A 17,983-nucleotide genomic window follows, 5' to 3' on the forward strand; every position below is an offset into this window, starting at 1 on the left:
CCTACACCTATCTTCTTGCATTTGTGCTAGCCTATATGCCATATTATATGGACCTATATATAATAGCCTATCTGTAATATCTTATAATTTACATTGTGACTAAACTAAACTAAACTGAAAAGTAAACTCTTATTTTGAACCTGCCGACGAGGAAGAGCTCTGATCAAAAGTGAAAGTAGTATATTACCTATTGAATGCATCGGGTTTCGAGGTGAGCCTAGCAGAGTTCATGTCTTTGAATAAAATGCCTTTTTGCTCACTTAATGTAAATATATGCATATAATAAGCGACATCTAGCAAAATGATTAGTTATATTGTCAGGCGCTGCTCGGTGATGTTAACACTCCTCGTCTTCCTTTCGTTGATTTATGGTGAGTTTTCGACATTTATTCGTAGGCCTATTCCTATATTCAGCCGAGCTGCTTACATAGATTTGCATCTATACATTGTATATTATTTAATGAAATATAAACGTAATGTTTTACGACGTTAAATGATCTATTAATGGATTTCGCTTTCGGTTTTATTTTCAATAGTCTGATTTTGGGAGATTTGGCTCCCCCTGCTGTTGAAGTGAATGTACTGTTCTAACTAATGTTAAAGGGATACTTCACCCAAAAATGAAAAATAGCCCATGATTTACTCACCCTCAAGTCATCCTAGGTGTATATGACATTCTTCTTTCAGACGAATACAATCAGAGTTATATAAAAAAATGTCCTGCCTCTTCCAAGCTTTATGAAGTCCATAAAAGTGCATCTATCCTTCATAAAAGTGCTCCACACGGCTCCGGGGGATTAATAAAGGCCTTCTGAAGCGAAGCAAAAAGTTTGTGTAAGCAAAATATTAATATTTAACATGTTACAAAGTAAAATTATAGCTTCCGGGCAAACGCAGTCATTACGCCTAATGCGCAACTTACTCAACTTGTGACATCGGAAGTAGCGTAGTGCGTCATAGCGTAGCGTAAATATCAGCAGTGCGTCGCTTAACTCGCATAAGTAGTGCTAGTCTAAATGGAATCTGTATGTCCGATTGGCCGGAAGCTAGTTATTTTACATTATAAAGTTTTAGATATTAATATTATTCTTACACAAACTCCTCGCTTTGCTTCAGAAGGCCTTTATTAACCCCCGGAGCTGTGTGGAGCACTTTTATGATGTATTGATGCACTTTTATGATGTATTGATGCACTTTTATGATGGATAGATGCACTTTTATGATGGATAGATGCACTTTTATGATGGATAGATGCACTTTTATGATGGATAGATGCACTTTTATGATGGATAGATGCACTTTTATGGACTTCAAAACAGAAACAACTATTCACTGCCATTATAAAGCTTGGAAGACCCAGGACATTTTATTAATATAACTCTGATTGTATTCGTCTGAAAGAAGAATGTCATACACACCAAGGATGACTTGAGGGTGAGTAAATCATGGACTAATGTTCATTTTTGGGTGAACTGTCCCTTTAATACCGCTACTGTGCTAACCACTGTTCTGTCGTCACAGGGCTGGAGGGAGCGGATGTGGTTCTGTCCTGCTCGCTGATCGAAGAGGGGGGAGGGATGGGAGGCATGATGGGCGGGTCGATGTTCAAGCGCACTCCCTCCACGCTGGTGTTCAGGGATCTGGTTGGGAATGCTGATCTGTCACCAGAGCTTGTGACCCCATATAACCCCCCCGAGACCCCTAATGCCGACGATCTGATCTTTGAGTTGATGTGTAAGTGCACCTTAAGTCAGCAAGTATATAAATGAAATACATATAGAATATCTTTCTGTATTGTTTCTCACCCCCACAGTACCAACCATTCAGATTCCTAATGCAGACTTGCTTCTTCACGCTGATTGTAATGAACAGGAAGTGGTTTGTGAGATCAGCCGTTATGTTCCTCGGGATGCTGATTTGGATTCCCTGCCTGCTCATTTCATTGGCTCAGTTCAGCTGGATGGAGGCGGGATCAGCCTCACGCTGGTCCTGCAGACCCTTCACAGTGAGACCACACTATCCCACACGCAACCACTTGTGCAGAGTACACTGAACCTGACCCTCAGCCAAGCAGGAACGTTGCTGACAGAGGGTAATGTTGAAATATATTATTATTGGTCTATGTTCACATATACAAAGGCTGCATCCGAAATCGCATACTTCCTTACTATATAGTAGGCGAAAAACAGTATGTGACAAAAGAAGTGTGTCTGAATTGACAGTACTCATAAAAGAGTGGCCAAAAAGTTCCCAGATGGCCTACTTCTTCCGGCGAGATTCTGAAGTGTGCATATGATGGACACTTTACTATCCCATGAGGCCACGGGAGAATTTGTGACTGGCAGTGAAGCGACGTAACTTAGATCACATGATAATGACAGCATTCTCTCTAAAAAAATATTGCGCTCCCCTTATAAACGTAGTGTTTCCACGAGAAACTTTGCATTCGCTCACATAATCATTTCCCCTCCCACCTCTTTTTCCATCAACACAAAGGTTTAGCGAGCAAACGCAAACGTTTTATGGGCGAACACATATGTGAAGAAACACATATTCTTGGGGGAACAAACGTTTTCTGATATTTTCTCTCTCTCTCTCTCTCTCTCTCTCTCTCTCTCTCTCTCTCTCTCTCTCTCTCTCTCTCTCTCTCTCACTTCTTAATATCTCTCCACCCAGTTGTGTTTGTGGTGTTCTCGCGCGTCCCATCCATAGTGGCTCCAATAGGCAGTGATGTGCTGTTAGACTGTGGCTTTAGACAGAAGGTCTCCGTCCCAGGGCAGGAGGTGGCACTTGAGTGGCGCTTACAACATAGAGGAAATGGCCGTAAAATTCTTGATATGAAAGCGAGGGAGGAGGAGACGGACACGGCACCGGAACGTAAGTGAGAAGTTTTCAGATAATTAAAGGAAATGATATGTTTATATGCTAAATGTCACCATACTATTGTACACTATAGTGTTTGTGGACCGGGAAGGCACAAGCGCTGAAGCCGATCTTCTGGTGAGGGACGGGAATGCGTCTCTGACTATGCAGAGGTTAAAGGTCACAGACGAGGGCACGTACATCTGCACTGTCGGCTCTGGGGAGTTTCAGACTCAACAGATCGTGCAGCTGCACATTACACGTGAGTCTTTCATAGAATATCCCAGATGTTTCCTGACATCCTATAAAGGTGTTTCTGCGGTGGTGCGTAGAAGCTTGTTTCTGCCACGGAATAAAGAAAATAAATGAAGAAATCTCAGAATTGCTCGGTATAAACTTGCAACTGTGAGTTGTAAAGTCAGAATTGCGAGTTTATTTTTCATCACAATTCTTCGAAAAAAGTCGTCTCACCATTGTGACTTCATATCTCACAGTTCAGTTGAGAGAAAAAAGTCAGAATTGCTAATTTATATCTCGGAGATCTGACTTTATTTCCCAGAATTGCAACTAGGCCTATATCTTGCAGTTCTGACTTTATACTGTAACTCGCAATTATGAATTTATATCTCACAAATCTGAGAAAAAAGTCAGATCTGCTAGACATGCAATTCTGACTTTTTTTCCTGGAATTGCAAGTTTATATCTCTCTTAGAATTTTGAGAAAAGTCACAATTCCGAGTTATAATGTCAGAATTGCGGGAAATAAAAAGAATTGTGAGGGGGGGGGGGGGGGGGGGGGTTAATTAATTAATTAAGTGATAAGATGTATATTTTATTTCATATTTTTTATTCCATGACAGAAACAATCTTCCATAGCTGTGCGTGCTATGAAAGAGCTTAACTCTTAAAGGGATAGTTCACCCATAAAGAAAAATTATTAAAATCCTAAATATACAATTCATATTTTAAAATATAAGTTTTTTTAATTCCTTGTTTAGATTATCACATATTTTAAGCATAATACTTACTATTTTTATTATGTAATTTCATTGTTTAGTATTGAAAGTCTAAAGCTGTAAAAAAAAAGCAATGTATACATGAAATGGATATGAAAAGTATCAAAAAATAAATACATGATAGGAATGATAAAACTTTTAATGTGAGCTGCCTTCATATAACAAAAAGAAAAACTGAAATCTGTTTGTTTTTTATAAAAATACAAACATTGGATTTACAGTAAGTGCTCAAAGTTGAAGAAACCCGTAAAATTGTTCACATCCATAAATCATAAGTTTGATGTGAATGTAAGTCGAAGATATCATGCCATATCACTCTCCATCTTTGCCCAGAACCTCCTGATGTCACACTGTCTGAGGAGAAACTGATATTTCAGGATTCGACACCTCAGAAACTGAGCTGTCATTGTCAGCGTTACTACCCTCTGGATGTGCAGGTCAGCTCGCTTTCAGAACAGCCACGGAACAAAAGCACATTCTGACGCCTTGTGTAGTGGAGTGTCCTGACGGCCCTGTGCTCCTGCAGGTGGAGTGGTTTTCCCAAGCGCCGTCTGCAGAAGAGCCAGTCTCTTTGACAAAAGAATCCTCTCTCTCCAGCCATCGGCAGCACAGTGATGGGACATATTCCCTCTCCTCTTACCTCACCCTGCGGCCCGACGAGCACCCAGCGGGGACGGTCGTCACCTGTAGGGTCTCTCACTTCTCCCTAGAAACACCGAGGGATGTCAGCCTGACTGCGGAGAAAACTGAGCCAAGTAAGAGATTTTCTTCTTCTTCCTTTTTACAAATATGCATTTTTTAAATGTAAATGTAATGTTTATCACAGAGCAAACTAGTCATGAAAAAACCGAGCAATTTTAAAGTGCCCCTATTATGCCTTTTCGAACATTACCTTTCATGTAGTGTGTTTTAGCTGTTTGTGAATGTAAAAGGCTTGCAAAGTTTTAAAGATTCTGAACTGCTGAAACAAGATTTCCTGTTACATACACGTAACAATGTAACAAATTCGCTTAATGCCAGCCCTGTGGTCTTCATTGGCTGCCCGCGAACAACGTCTGCTTTGATCCATCCTCAAACACTGTAGTTGTAGCCGAGACTGGAGGAGTTTTTTTTCCCGGCTGGTCGAGAAAACGAATTTTTTTTGCGCTGCAAATCCACTTTGCATGCACTTCAAAAGGATGAGGATTTGGGCTGGAATTGATATGGAAAAACCGATGCCATCATTACTGCTCGTATCACTGTGTATCAAGTGCTGAGGAAGCCTCCGGTGGCGAAATTTAAATAAGGTGATTGTCATTTTTTAAGCGGTCGACCAATCAACAGACTGGGCCATCTCCAATCAGATTAGGTTTGCAGAAAGGAGGGGTTTAGAGAGACTGAGGCCACATTTACACATAGCCGGGTATTTAGAGAAACGAATATTTCTCCCCCTCCGTTTTCAATAATAACATCGTGCACACAACCCGCATAAATACACCGTCGAGCGCCTTTATAACTATGCTAAACCTATGGGCGGCAGTGTAGGGAGAAGGATAAAGCCATGCAAGCCAATCAGAATCCTCAGAATCGACAAGAGAGAACCTAAAACCCCGTTTCTCCCAGTTGACACGACAACATATAACCGCCGTTTTCAGAAATCTCCACTTTGGCCGGAGTTTTTAGAAATGATCGTTTTCTGGGATAAAAACGGCGTTTTCGTGTAAATGACAGGCCAAAAACGCAGAGAAATATCTGCGTTTTCCCATCGTGTAAACGGGGCCTGAATCTTCGAACTAAACGTTTTTAGACTCTTTGAGAAATAAAGAGATGTGCAATGTATATTATGAGAAAATGTAAAAAAAATGGTTTTACTTGGATGCATGTAAACCTGTTGTAGGAGAGTCCAAAATAAAATTAGAAACCTTTAAAATTGCATAATAAGGGCACTTTAATATGCAACATACAGGTGAAACTCGAAAAAAATGTATATCGTGCAAAAGTTAATTTATTTCAGTTACTCAACTTAAAAGGTGAAACTAATATATTATATAGACTCATTACATGCAAAGTGATATATTTCAAGACTTTATTTGTTATAATTTTGATGATTATGGCTTACAGCTTATGAAAACCTTTTCACAATATTCTAATTTTGAATTTGAGGTTTTCATAAGATGTAAGCCATAATCATCAAAAATTATAACAAATAAAGGCTTGAAATATCTCACTTTGCATGTAATGAGTCTATATAATATATAAATTTCACCTTTTAAGTTGAATTACTGAAATAAACTTTCATAACTATTAACATTTTTGGAGTTTCAACTGTATGTTAGTGATTACTGCAAATCTAGTAATGTCTTAATTTAAATATTCATGAACTCTGTTGCATATAAAAGCTGTGGAACTTTGAATTTAACAGGAAAAGCCTTCTGGACAGTTATCTTAATGTTGGCGATTTCAGTGGTGTTTTTGTATCAAGCATTCAGAGGTGCAGGTGAGTTTCGTTTTTTTTTTAACTCATCAACAAACTTACTGTTCAAAAATTTGGGGTCAGTAAGATGTTTTTTTTTTTTTAAATAAATTAAAACTTTTATTCAGCAAGGATGCATAAATACTGTTAATAGTGAAAGTAAAGACTCTTTTACATTATTGTTACATTTATGTTAAATTTACTATTATAATGATTGTCTTTTAAGAGAACTGAGGACCCGTTCTTCTTGAAATCTTGGAAGGAGCCATTTTATTTTTTTACTTGATCCATCTGTCCCCAACCGTCTTCCAGCGGATTTATTTTCATTCAATCATGGTACATTTGTTTAATAGAAGTTAAATGTCAAAAAAAGGTTTTCTGCGTAACTTATTCTATAAATGTAAAATTAATTTCTGATCTACTGGATGTTGTTTATTTGTTGTACATTTCCCTTGTGTTTGATAAATAAAAACAGAAACGGATCAGGTTTTGTTGATGGTTTTACTGGCATCATCTACAGTATCAGGGACATACAAGCATGCTGTTTATGCCATTACAGTCTAACCCTGGCATCAGGCCTGATGGCATTACCCCTCTGTTATGGTATATGCTTTCATTCATTCATATTTATACATTTAATCATTTGTCATCATATTTAATTTGTGTCAATTGATCTTGAAAGAGAAATATAAGACATGTCTCCAACAGAACAAAATATAAAAGTCTGTGCTGACGAAGGAATGTGAACCAACAGCTGTATTTTGCATGGCAGTATAGATTAAAATGTATGCTCTTTTTGCATCGATTATCTGTAATTTTCTGTACATTTCAGTACATTTTGGCAGGGTTGTAGCATTCACAACTTGTTCCCCGGTGAGGCTTTTCCACAGTACAGGAAAATGAGGCTTATTTTGTACAGGCAGTTAATAGTAATAAATAAACATATTACTAGTAAAAGAGTCGAACAGTAGGATTATTCTGCCATGCAAGTCAAAAGACAACAAATAACACCTTAAGTTTTCTATGTGCACATGTTCTCATTTTTCCCATTTCACACAGTTATATAATTATTTTACTGTTTGATTTCATTAACTTGTGCACCTCCAGGTAAACACACAGAAAAGAAAAGTACAAAAGCTGTTACTGGGGCGGTATCCTTTCAAAAGATACTATGTAGGGAAGGGGAAATAAAGCATCATAAAGCACTGAGGCTTTCCCCTGACTGTACCGCCGGGAAAAGATTCAAAGCTTCAAGAGTGTCAAAAACAGCACCATCTGGTTGTTAGTTACAAATGAAAGCAGCCAAAAGCCTGTGAAAAAAGCTACATTGGATAAAGCAGCCACCACTCACTCCATAGCTTTAAAGGGGACCTGTTATGCAAAATTCACTTTTACATGGTGTTTGAACGTATGTCGCCAGTGTGTCGCCTCTTTTTTAATCCCCATAAATCATAAGCAGTGTCTCAGAACAAGCATTTGCAGATTCTAGCTTTAGTGACAAATGCCCCGCCCACGACTGCTGATGGACTCCGCCCTATTAGCATAAACCCCGCCCTGAATGACACACGGGTGCCCATTGTGTTCCTGGAGATCTGCCTTCTTACAAAGCTAAGCTCAAACCCTGATCAAAAGAACTACCCCAAATAATTAAGATATTCAGGAGCACTTGATAATTACAGGACGGTGTGTTTGGTCAGGGTTGGAGAGCTGTACACTCTCCGCCATGTTTATATCCTCGCCAGAGCATTTAACACCAGCATTCCCGTAAGAAATCTATTCTTATTAAAGCTACTAAAGCAGTTAATGATTTTTTTTTTTTTGCTTCATATTAACAACAATATAATGACTTGTGACAACAACATATGACTTATATTACATCTTGTAATAAGGGGCATAATAGGTCTCCTTTAATGTTACGTATAAACAAATAAAAGCCTGTTTTGAATTTCTCTCTGATAAATTAATTTACCATTAGAATGTGGCAATAAATGCCAGTATGAATATTGATATGATGTAATAGAAGAATAATGTGCAAATGTATGACTAACAGTTCTAAATTATTGTTGATCTAAATTAAAACTTGTAAAGTAAGATCTGGTGTTCGAGCATTCTGACACGCAAAGCGAATTGTGCACGTGATTGGACAGAAAGTCGTTTACGTGACTCAGTGAAACCAGCAAGGTAGATAACGTATTTGCCCCGATACGGGGCTTCACTGGAGATTGTGCTCAGGAAATTGTGCTGTGTGATATGTTCCTCAAAGATTCAGTTTCATAAAAAAGAAAAAAAAAATCAGTGTCATACGTAACATATGTACTATTTCACCGCCAGAGTGACCGCTTTTGTAGCTTTTTTTTCTGTGTGTAAAAAAAAACTGTTATCTCATTGCATTCTCATACATTATCTGTCTAGTTGTGTGTTTTTAATTTTAAATCTGTATCTTAAAGGTGCCGTAAGCAATTTGTGAGAAACACTGTTGAAAGTGGATCGGACCGAGCACCACAACACACTTGTAGCCAATCAGCATTAGGGGGCGTGTCCACTCATGATGGGGAGAAGAGAGAGAGAGAAAGAGAGAGAGAGAGAGGGAGATTTGAAGAAAGACTGTTAAAAGAGAGATGGCTGAGAGACATTACAAAAGAGAAAAGGTCAGATGATTATCACTGGAAAAAGAAGGGTTATGATCAGGCAAGAGCTTTAGCACCCGCGTTATTATTAGAAAAGCTTTCCAGACTCCAGACCGAAGTGGGAATATCTGAAACAGACGCAGAGGGTTGAGTTGTTTCTGCTCAATACGTGAGTAACATTGGTTTTGCTGTGTTTCACAGAACCAAGATATGCTGTTGTTGTAATGTTAGCTACAACAAAAAACTCTTGCTTGTATATAGACCTTATGTAGCCCCGCCCCTTTTCAGGGCTGCGCTCGTTGTCTTTTGTCTTCCGGTCTATATTTTCACAGCGATCTTGCGTATTTATGAATGAACGGCTCGTTTTAAAATCTTCCCGGTCTACTGACATTTGTTAAGACATCTGCTTTAAACTGCATCTGTATGATAACTTTACATTAAGTAAATCCACTTCAAAAGCTAATTACTCCTGGACAGCGATGCCATAGAAATATACAGAGCGACCGCAAAAACGGAAGTTCAAAGACATTATTCTAAAGATGGCTGAGCCCTTGTTTCTCTGGCGCATAAGGTCTATTGTGTACTGTCTGTTCATTTTTTGTTCTTCCTTGTTGTCCGTTCATAATTTTCGCTTTATTTTGCTTCGCTTTAGCTATGATAAAGAGACATCCACTCTTCCTTTGCGTGTTCGTGCATTTTGGGGGCGGAGCAATGAAGAGAGGTGTGTGTTTATTTGGTTTGATTTCAAATATCAACAGTATTTTTCTCAGAATCGCTCACTGCACCTTTAAGTACAAATACACATTTAGAATAAAAGTCAAAGGATGACAGCTCATGAACTGTCTTACAGTAACAGGGTAATGGCAACAGCAGTAGTGATAATAGGATGGGGGCGTATCTGCAGGGACAGATTATGTCAGTATCAATTTATAAAATTTCTCCGAAAGGTCAGATGAGAAAGCTTTGGCATTACAGGGACAGAAAAAATGTTTACCTGACTTTACTATCATCTATTCCCCCACCAACACACACACACACACACACACACACACACGCATACAGACTCTCTCTCTCTCTCTTACATACACTACCGTTCAAAGGTCTGTAGAAAATGATTTTGAAAGGAGTCTCTTCTGCTCACCAAAGCTGCATGCATTTGATCAAAAATACAATACAAACAGTAATAATGTGAAATATTATTAAAATTTTAAATAACTGTTTTCTATTTTAATATATCTTAAAATGTAATTTATTCCTGTGATGGCAAAGCTGAATTTTCAGCATCATTACTGCAGTCAACAGTGTCACACTATCCTTCAGAAATCAGGATGTTGATTTGGTGCTCAAGAAACATTTCTTATTTCTTATATTGAAAAGACGAATAGAAAAGTTCAAAAGAGCAGCATTTATTTGTCTTTGCTGTCACTTTCGATCAATGTTATGTTTCCTTGCTAAATAAAAGTATTAATGTATTTCACAAAATCTTACAGACCCCAAACTTTTGAACGGTAGTGTGCTCCTCTCATGAGCACTGGATCTTTTTTTTCATCCTCCTACCTTGTCTTCCCAAGTGTCACCACAATTATTTCCTTCCTGGCTTCTCCCACTTATTCTTAATCTGCTTTTTCTTCTGCTTTCTCTCTCTGTGCATTCATGTATGAATGTCTGCAGAAAGTTTGAATAATGCAGGAGATTCCAAGAGGGAGGGAAAAGGAGAGAGGGAGACAGAAACTGAAAGATATAGAGAGCATGTGACGTGTGTTCATTCTGATACAGGAGAAAGGAGAGCAGACATCTACATAATACAGTCACACCATGGTGCAAAATGTCTAAATGGAGAGACCTTAGGATTTAAGAAAGGAGTATTTGGGTTAATGGGTGGAGCTCATGATTGTGTTTTCTTCCTTCATTTTCTTGTTTGTTGCAGGTGGATCGGCTCAAGAGAAGAAATACACTAGATAAGGAAAGATAAAAAAGGAGAGTGTGAAAAAAAGGTCCACGTTATCCACAATGTCTCTTGTCGGGTTCGCCATACATACGGTACACTTTAAAAATGCTGTGTTGTTGGGTCAAGTATGGACAAACCCAGCCATTGGGTTCATTTTTTTTATTACATTTTTAACCCAACGTTTAGGTTTGTCCATATTTGATCCAAAATTGGGTTAAACATTTTTTTAGAGTGTACCATTACGCACAACTGCCCTCAATGAATAATTCACCTGATGATGAATTATTGAGCTTATGCTGAGTTGGTCCAAACCCAATAAAGAGTACAAATACTTAAAGAAGCCTGAGCATCCCAGAATGCTCTGCGTGCCCACGACAGGTAAGCATGTAAGTGTCTGCACATTCAAAACTACCTTCCTTCGCTAAAGAGAAAATGATGTGTAAATAATGGTATTAGATCATGAATAAATAGTACTGTAAATAAATTCTTGAATACGATAACAGTAATGAAATAAAAAATTTAAAACAATAAATCTTCAAAGCTCAAAGCTTTAAAATTTCCATATAAATACAGAAATATAATAAGAAATCCAGTTATAATTGCCTTTGTAACAATTAAAACTAACAGACGTTCTAGTCTGTTAAGATAAAGGAAAATTGTCTGATCATAATGTGTAAAAGCAGATGCTTCAATTAACCTCTTAAATGAATCGAAAAACTCACAGAAAATGATTCCAACGAACAGGACTCCAATGACACCCATAATAATCATCATCTGAGGGAGAGAAAAAAAACAGGCTAAAAATGGTTACAATTACACAATTCATCACTGACTCTACATTATAAGAAGGACGACAGCAACACAAACACAATCACAAACATCCTGGTTATCGAGACGAGAACCATCAGATCAAGAATCTGACAACAAACGCTTACAAATCCTTAAGTTTAAGTGCATGTCAAATATATATTTAAGTGCCTGCTGAGCAACTCAGGGATTATGGGATTTGTTCGTTTTATCACATCTGCCTAGCGTTGTCAAAAGTACCGACTTCAGTACCACAAAATTAAAAAAATGTGAAGATACCAGCATTCCCCTCTAGCATTTTGAGCGCTGTTGAACGGATTCTTAGAGACCTCTGATTGGCCATTGTGTTCAAGCAATCAACATATATGTCTGTGATTGGCTACAATGAGATGTTATCTTCACCGAACGGTGAGCGCTTGCACAGATACACACGGGAGCTATTGAAAGCAGGCGTCTATCAGCAGATCCGTTTATCAGTGAATATATTAGGGATCTGCTGATTGAAGCCTGCTTTCAAAAGCTCCCATGTGTATCTGTGTAAGCGCTCGCCACTCGGTGAAGACAATATGTTTTTGAACCATTGATCATTGTATCACAGACATATATGTTGAGCGCGTGAACATAATGGCCAATCAGAGACATATATTTTGAGTGTGTGAACATAATGGCCAATCAGAGACATATATATTGAACGCGTGAACATAATGGCCAATCAGAGACATATATATTGAACGCGTGAACATAATGGCCAATCAGAGGTGTTTTAGAACACAGTAATTTATGGTGTGGGACAGCCTGGAGGGCCAACTTGCCTAAACACTCATATCTGGAAGTTTCTAGTATGCATTGAGACCTTGATTAGCTGGTTCAGGTGTGTTTTTGAGGGAACACACCTGAAGGGATTTTTTGAGGGATTTCGAGGGATTTTGTAGCCTGGCTAACGCCAGACCCAATTCTCGTTGAGATTTGGGTCTGGGAACCACATGTGCATTCTCTCGTATTTGAGGCGTGGTTTACGAATGCCCGGCGCCGTTTATTGGGCGCTAAGAATGTCTATCAAATGCGCCTGTACGCTCATAGCCAATCGTTTCCATTATACCAGATGACGTATGTAGAGCGAAAGAAATTAGACAAGGAAGAAGACGATGGGTAAGATATTTTTGTGTAAACAATGACGTTCAGCAACTATTGCCGTTTGTGCAAGATAAACATGAGGGTCGAAGGTATATATGGATATAAACAAACTGCTTAGTTGTGTCGCATATATGTCGTCATCGTCTTGCTGCTCCCTCCCCGTTCTGTGATTGGTTCCCTAGATGAGGCGAAAATCTGGTCCATGGTCTCCAGACTGCCTTTCAGCGTGAATAAAATCGCGCTGCGCAAAGGCAGTATGGGGAAACCCAGGCTAGGGATTTCGAGCCATTCCTCTTCCATAACAGTGGCCAGGTCACTATGTGAAGTTGGTGGACGTTTTCTGACTCGCTCCTCCAAAATACGCCAAAGCGGCTCAAAAATATTTAGATCTGGTGACTGTGCAGGCCATGGGAGATTCAACTTCACTTCAAAATGTCTTGCTGTGTGCATTGGTGCATTATCATGCTGATACACGGCATCCCCTTCAGGGTACAATGTTTGAACCATTAGATGCACATGGTCCTCCAGAATGGTTCTGTAGTCCTTGGCACTGACGCCCATCAAGCACAGTAGGGAATGCAATGATAATGATATCGTTCTACGCGGTGGTGTGCCGCAGGGGCGTGGCCTGAAATAATTTGGAGCAAAATAATGAGACAGGTGTCATCTCAGCTTTGCAGGAAACTTTACTGAACAAGAATTTTCGATGATAAACAAAAAACTTTGAAAGCATAACAAACAAGCATAGAGCACTTAGTACAGACTGACACTCCAGCTCTACCTACTTCCTGATCACTCGCGCCACTGCTCATGGGTAATGTAGTTCGTTTGAATATATTGTAAAGGTTAACAATACGATTGATCACAAACATTAAAGCAATCATAATTATTTTAACCTTATAATTATTCAACGTCAATCAACTGCAACTTATAAATTGCAACATGGCCACAAGGGTAGCAGCTGCCACCCTAAAAATTTGTTTTGCCACCCCAGTTCCCACCCCAAATCTGCCCAGTGTCTCAGCTCGCATTTTGATGTAATGATCGATAAAAGCTATAGCCTTGAACGTGCGCAAAATGCACTCCCTTTATAATCACTAAAGAGCTGTCATTCATATCAATCCATCACAATCTCACAAGTAATCATATAAAGTAAATATGATTGAAGTAATCATATTATAATCAATGAAGCTATCTAAACTACACAATGAGTCTCTTACTTACGTCGTGTCTGCACTTTGTTATAATGAGAGGACACTGACGAGCGTGCAGAACTCGGCACTGAACAAAAAAATTGGCGATTTGAGCGCTGAGTGTATTCTGATTAACTTTAACACCTCTGATTGGCCACTGCGTTCAAGAGATCCACTGACATGTCTGTGATTGGCTACATTGATCAACGTTTCAAAAACGTTTGACGCTTTCCAGAGCGCAAACACAAATACCTACTGGAGCGTTTGCCAAATCTGTTTTCCCAATATGATATTATTACAGTTTCAACTAAAGGTGCTCTTGCTTTCCATAGAACCCGCCCTGCTTGTCCAGAGATGAGTAAGTGAGAATCTCACATACCAAAGCAAATCTTTCATTTGAGTTGTGTATTCTGCCAGGTGTAATGGTATCGAATAAATTGTCATTCAAATCAGTGATTTCAGGAGACATAACTTGCCTATATATGCGGAGAAATAGCCAAATAAACACAATATGTTGAAGATCTTCATTGTAGAAATAATATAAAATGTTACTTTTTTTATTCTTTTATTTTTAAATGGTTGACTATTTAGTTGTGACGTCATTAACGTCACCTCAATAAAATGGTTCCCCCTCGGTTGAAATTGCGACAGCATTTGCCCCGGTAGCGACGGCTATGTAAGGGGTGCAGGATGTGCAGACCATTTTGAATAAGTTTTAATTTGTTCAAATCCCTAAGTGGGAGTATATGAGAAAAAATAGTAATGCATCAATTACAAAAACATATACATGTTCAGTCATCACTCATTTTTGACACCTCATTTTTTCCATCTCATTGCAGATTTCAAAAATACATTCTTAATAAATCCTTAAACAGAAATGTAACACTAACACAATTTAAACAGTTTACTTTACATATTAATAGTCTAGATTCGGATCACTAGTAACAAAAATCCTATTTAATAGTGGACAGTACACAAAGAGATGGACGATGTCCAAAGTTTCTCTGCATCAATCGGTAATTAGCAAAACCCAGAAGCTCCAGTTTACACATATTAACTAATTAACACTAGCAGCTGTTCTGAGCAAAATCGCTGAGCACAGCATGAGCAATAAGCACTGACCTATTTACTTCTGCATGTTATTTCATTCACACTATATAGAGATCTGAGTAAAGTAGAATTATATATAGGCTACTATTATTAATATTTTGAAATCGTTTCTAATTTTTTAAAATGTTTTCATTTTCATTTAAGTTGTAGTAATGTTATGTACTTTTATGATTTTGTTATTATGATTATTTCCTACAGCTTTATTTATTTATTAATTTTTTTAAGTTTTAGTACTTAAACATTCTTCAAGTATACGTTTTTCATCTAATATTTATATTTTATTTCAGCTTTATTAATATGATCAGAATGTCCCACCTTGCAGTTCTTCCACCAGTATTTGTTCTTGAGTTTGGCAGCACAGCTTTCGAACTGTGAAGCCCCGGCCTGCAGAGCATCTGCCCTGTCGTCTAGCTCAGACAGCTTCTGGTCTCTCTCCAGAACCTTATCCACATTCACACGCATGATATCCACCACCTGCAGACCACAAACACACAGAAGACATGACGCAAGAAACATCGACGACACTGAACACTTGTGTTGCAAACGCATTGATTCATAAGGAAAGAAAGAAAAGTATACAGAAAGTCTGCACATCTTGCCCATCCATAGCTAATCCTTATATTTCTTGTCCATAAACACTCACTCACCTCCTCCACTTGTGCTTGTGTCTGCTGTAGTCTGCGGTTGCTGGTGGTGTTTGGAGGGGGGGGGGGACCGGTTCCTCCGGGGCCACCTGGGGCTCCAGGAGCACCCGCTGGGTTGGCATCATCTGCAGAAGACCTGAACATCCAAAGACAATCATGACACATAAAAACTATTGACTGAATTTGCTTAACCCTTACAAAAATTAACCATTTGTATAACCACAGTTTTAATGCAAATGTCATGGTTAAACTATGGTTAAGCAAAACCATATGGTTACTATGGTTTAACTACAATAACCATGTTTTTTTTGGTTTTATTTGTTGTAAGATTATGGTTAATTTTCATAATATTTCTGATTTGATGTTCCAGTTATGTCGAACACAGGGTATGGCTTCCTAAAATACTACATACTACAAAATAAAACTACAACATTAATTATTAATACTTCTATTATTTTAAGGTCTAAATTTCTGGTCGACCGATATGGGTTTTTCAATGTCTAGTACCAAGCTGACTATGTACTGTACACGTGTAGTACGATATATAGGCCTAAGGTTCAATGTTTATTAGCCATTGAATCCTGGTTATCAGTCTTTATAACAGGGAGGTCTAGTTAATATACTGGGCTATCAAAAAATGTAAGGCCTTGTTTCACAGAGAGGGTTTAGATTAAACCAGGATTAAGTTTTAGTTCAATTAGCCTAGGACATTTAAATAGCTTTTATAAACATGCCTACGAAAGAACATAACTGTTGTGCATCTTGAGACAAAATAATGGCATATTGTATTTTTTTTTTAAAGATATATCAATGGAAGTTGAGTTCAGTTAAAACAGTTTAAACATACATTTTAGTCTGGGGCTAGGATTAAGCCTTATCTGTGAAACCGCGGGGTAAAAATATAAACATTTAATCGTGACAGTTTAGTCTACTGAGAGATCCATGACTCCAGCATCTCCAACAAATCGATAAAAAATGTAAGTTACTCACACTCATGGGAAATTAATCTTAAAAACTGTTTACAAAGTTGCATATACGTTACGTTAGGTCTATGCTTGTAGCAAAAAAAAATGGTAGAATATAGAGTCTGCGAAAATACTTACATTCTCTTTTAGAGTACCGCACCGAAGGGAAAAGAGTCAAAAGGTGATACAATTAAAATTAAAACAGCGAAGAAGCGGTAGAAATGGTTAAATTATGAAGGAGAAACTGATATGCAGGGTTGAAGCGGCTTGCTGCTGAATGCTGATGCAGGATCCCCGCGCGAGTCATCAGTGCGATTGGCGCATTATCGAGGCACGCGCTGGACAGATAAAGCGGTCGCGTGCTCGGACGCACGAGCGCATGTTCAGTTGCGCCTTGAGGGAACTCCAGTAACGGATTTCTCTCTTTTCAGTTTTCTCTACAAAAAGTTACAAATTTCAACGTAAATTAGAGAAACACAATGGTTAATTATCACATACAGAATGCAGTGCGGGCTAATTTTGAGTGCACTCGCTGGTTTGTAGGTTAGTGCAGTAAATGTGCGCGCGCTGCGCTCCTGCACTGCGTCGCGCTACTGTATCTGAACTCATGAGGATGAGGATGATGCGCTGCGTGTTTTTACTGCCCCCATCCTCCCTCTCTCTCTACTGCGGTACTTCAGTGAATTCAGAGTGCTGAGTCGGCTTGTTCTTTCTAAGGGGACTTTTCTTCTCTCTGATAACTGGCTTCTCCCCATGCTATACTTCTCAAGTCCTGCATATAGGCGAGCATGGGTCTCATAGGCCTGGTTTCACAGATAGGGCTAAGATTGAGCCAGGATTAAGCCTTAATTTAATTAGGACATTTAAGTAGCTTTTATAAACACGCCTTAGAAAAAGAAAAAACATTACTGGTGTGCATCTTGAGACAAAACAATGGCACTGACATATTTTAAGATATCTCAGTGCAAATTGCTTTCAGTTAAAACAGCTCACACATGCATTTTAGTCTGGGACTGGCTTAAACCTCCTCTGTGAAACCGGGGGGTAGTGTATCAAACATCAGGCCAATATTCTGATATTATCCCTCCATTCATGCACTTAATCCAATCTGGGCTTTATGAGGCGGCAGTTAACTAATTATTTAATAAAAATGCTGTATAACATATTATATAGCATAATGATCACTTTGGTAGATGAAATGCAGACTTAAAAAGTTAAAAAGTAA

The 17,983-nt window shown here is 38.5% G+C and overlaps 2 protein-coding genes across 5 annotated transcripts; one reads left to right on the plus strand and one right to left on the minus strand.

Moving 5' to 3' along the window:
* Positions 1-156: 156 nt before the first annotated feature.
* On the plus strand, positions 157-6,813 carry tapbpl (TAP binding protein like). Of its 3 annotated transcripts, none has more exons than XM_079626440.1 (10): positions 157-211; positions 322-371; positions 1,522-1,734; positions 1,814-2,092; positions 2,677-2,877; positions 2,957-3,124; positions 4,212-4,315; positions 4,405-4,633; positions 6,280-6,354; positions 6,557-6,813. In XM_079626440.1, the coding sequence occupies exons 1-10, from the start codon at positions 195-197 to the stop codon at positions 6,562-6,564; spliced, it is 1,344 nt and encodes a 447-aa protein (XP_079482566.1). In that variant the 5' UTR covers positions 157-194; the 3' UTR covers positions 6,565-6,813. The 3 variants fall into 3 exon arrangements, with proteins under 3 accessions (XP_079482566.1, XP_079482567.1, XP_079482565.1); XM_079626441.1 differs by having other exon boundaries at positions 162-211; positions 310-371; XM_079626439.1 differs by having other exon boundaries at positions 182-371.
* Positions 6,814-6,824: 11 nt separating this feature from the next.
* On the minus strand, positions 6,825-17,367 carry vamp1b (vesicle associated membrane protein 1b). Of its 2 annotated transcripts, XM_079626467.1 has the most exons (5): positions 16,897-17,367; positions 15,797-15,929; positions 15,465-15,623; positions 11,628-11,679; positions 6,825-10,911 (listed from the first exon to the last, which is right to left on the minus strand). In XM_079626467.1, coding segments are annotated over exons 1-5 (363 nt in total). In that variant the 5' UTR covers positions 16,899-17,367; the 3' UTR covers positions 6,825-10,894. The 2 variants fall into 2 exon arrangements, with proteins under 2 accessions (XP_079482593.1, XP_079482592.1); XM_079626466.1 differs by lacking the exon at positions 16,897-17,367 and having other exon boundaries at positions 10,771-10,911; positions 15,797-15,969.
* Positions 17,368-17,983: the final 616 nt, after the last annotated feature.

Source organism: Phoxinus phoxinus (assembly GCF_949152265.1).
Source record: "Phoxinus phoxinus genome assembly, chromosome: 10".
NCBI classification, from domain to species: domain Eukaryota; kingdom Metazoa; phylum Chordata; class Actinopteri; order Cypriniformes; family Leuciscidae; genus Phoxinus; species Phoxinus phoxinus.

Excerpts from the sequence above, each read along its gene's own strand:
- vamp1b (XM_079626466.1), bottom strand. The coding sequence starts at position 15,958 with ATGTGTCATGATTGTCTTTGGATGTTCAGGTCTTCTGCAGATGATGCC. Across the intron at positions 15,624-15,796 it reads CACAAGCACAAGTGGAGGAG|GTGGTGGATATCATGCGTGT; the intron begins GTGAGTGAGTGT and ends TGTGGTCTGCAG. Across the intron at positions 11,680-15,464 it reads ACTGGTGGAAGAACTGCAAG|ATGATGATTATTATGGGTGT; the intron begins GTGGGACATTCT and ends TCTCTCCCTCAG.
- tapbpl (XM_079626441.1), top strand. Across the intron at positions 2,093-2,676 it reads AGGAACGTTGCTGACAGAGG|TTGTGTTTGTGGTGTTCTCG; the intron begins GTAATGTTGAAA and ends CTCTCCACCCAG. Across the intron at positions 2,878-2,956 it reads GACGGACACGGCACCGGAAC|TGTTTGTGGACCGGGAAGGC; the intron begins GTAAGTGAGAAG and ends TGTACACTATAG.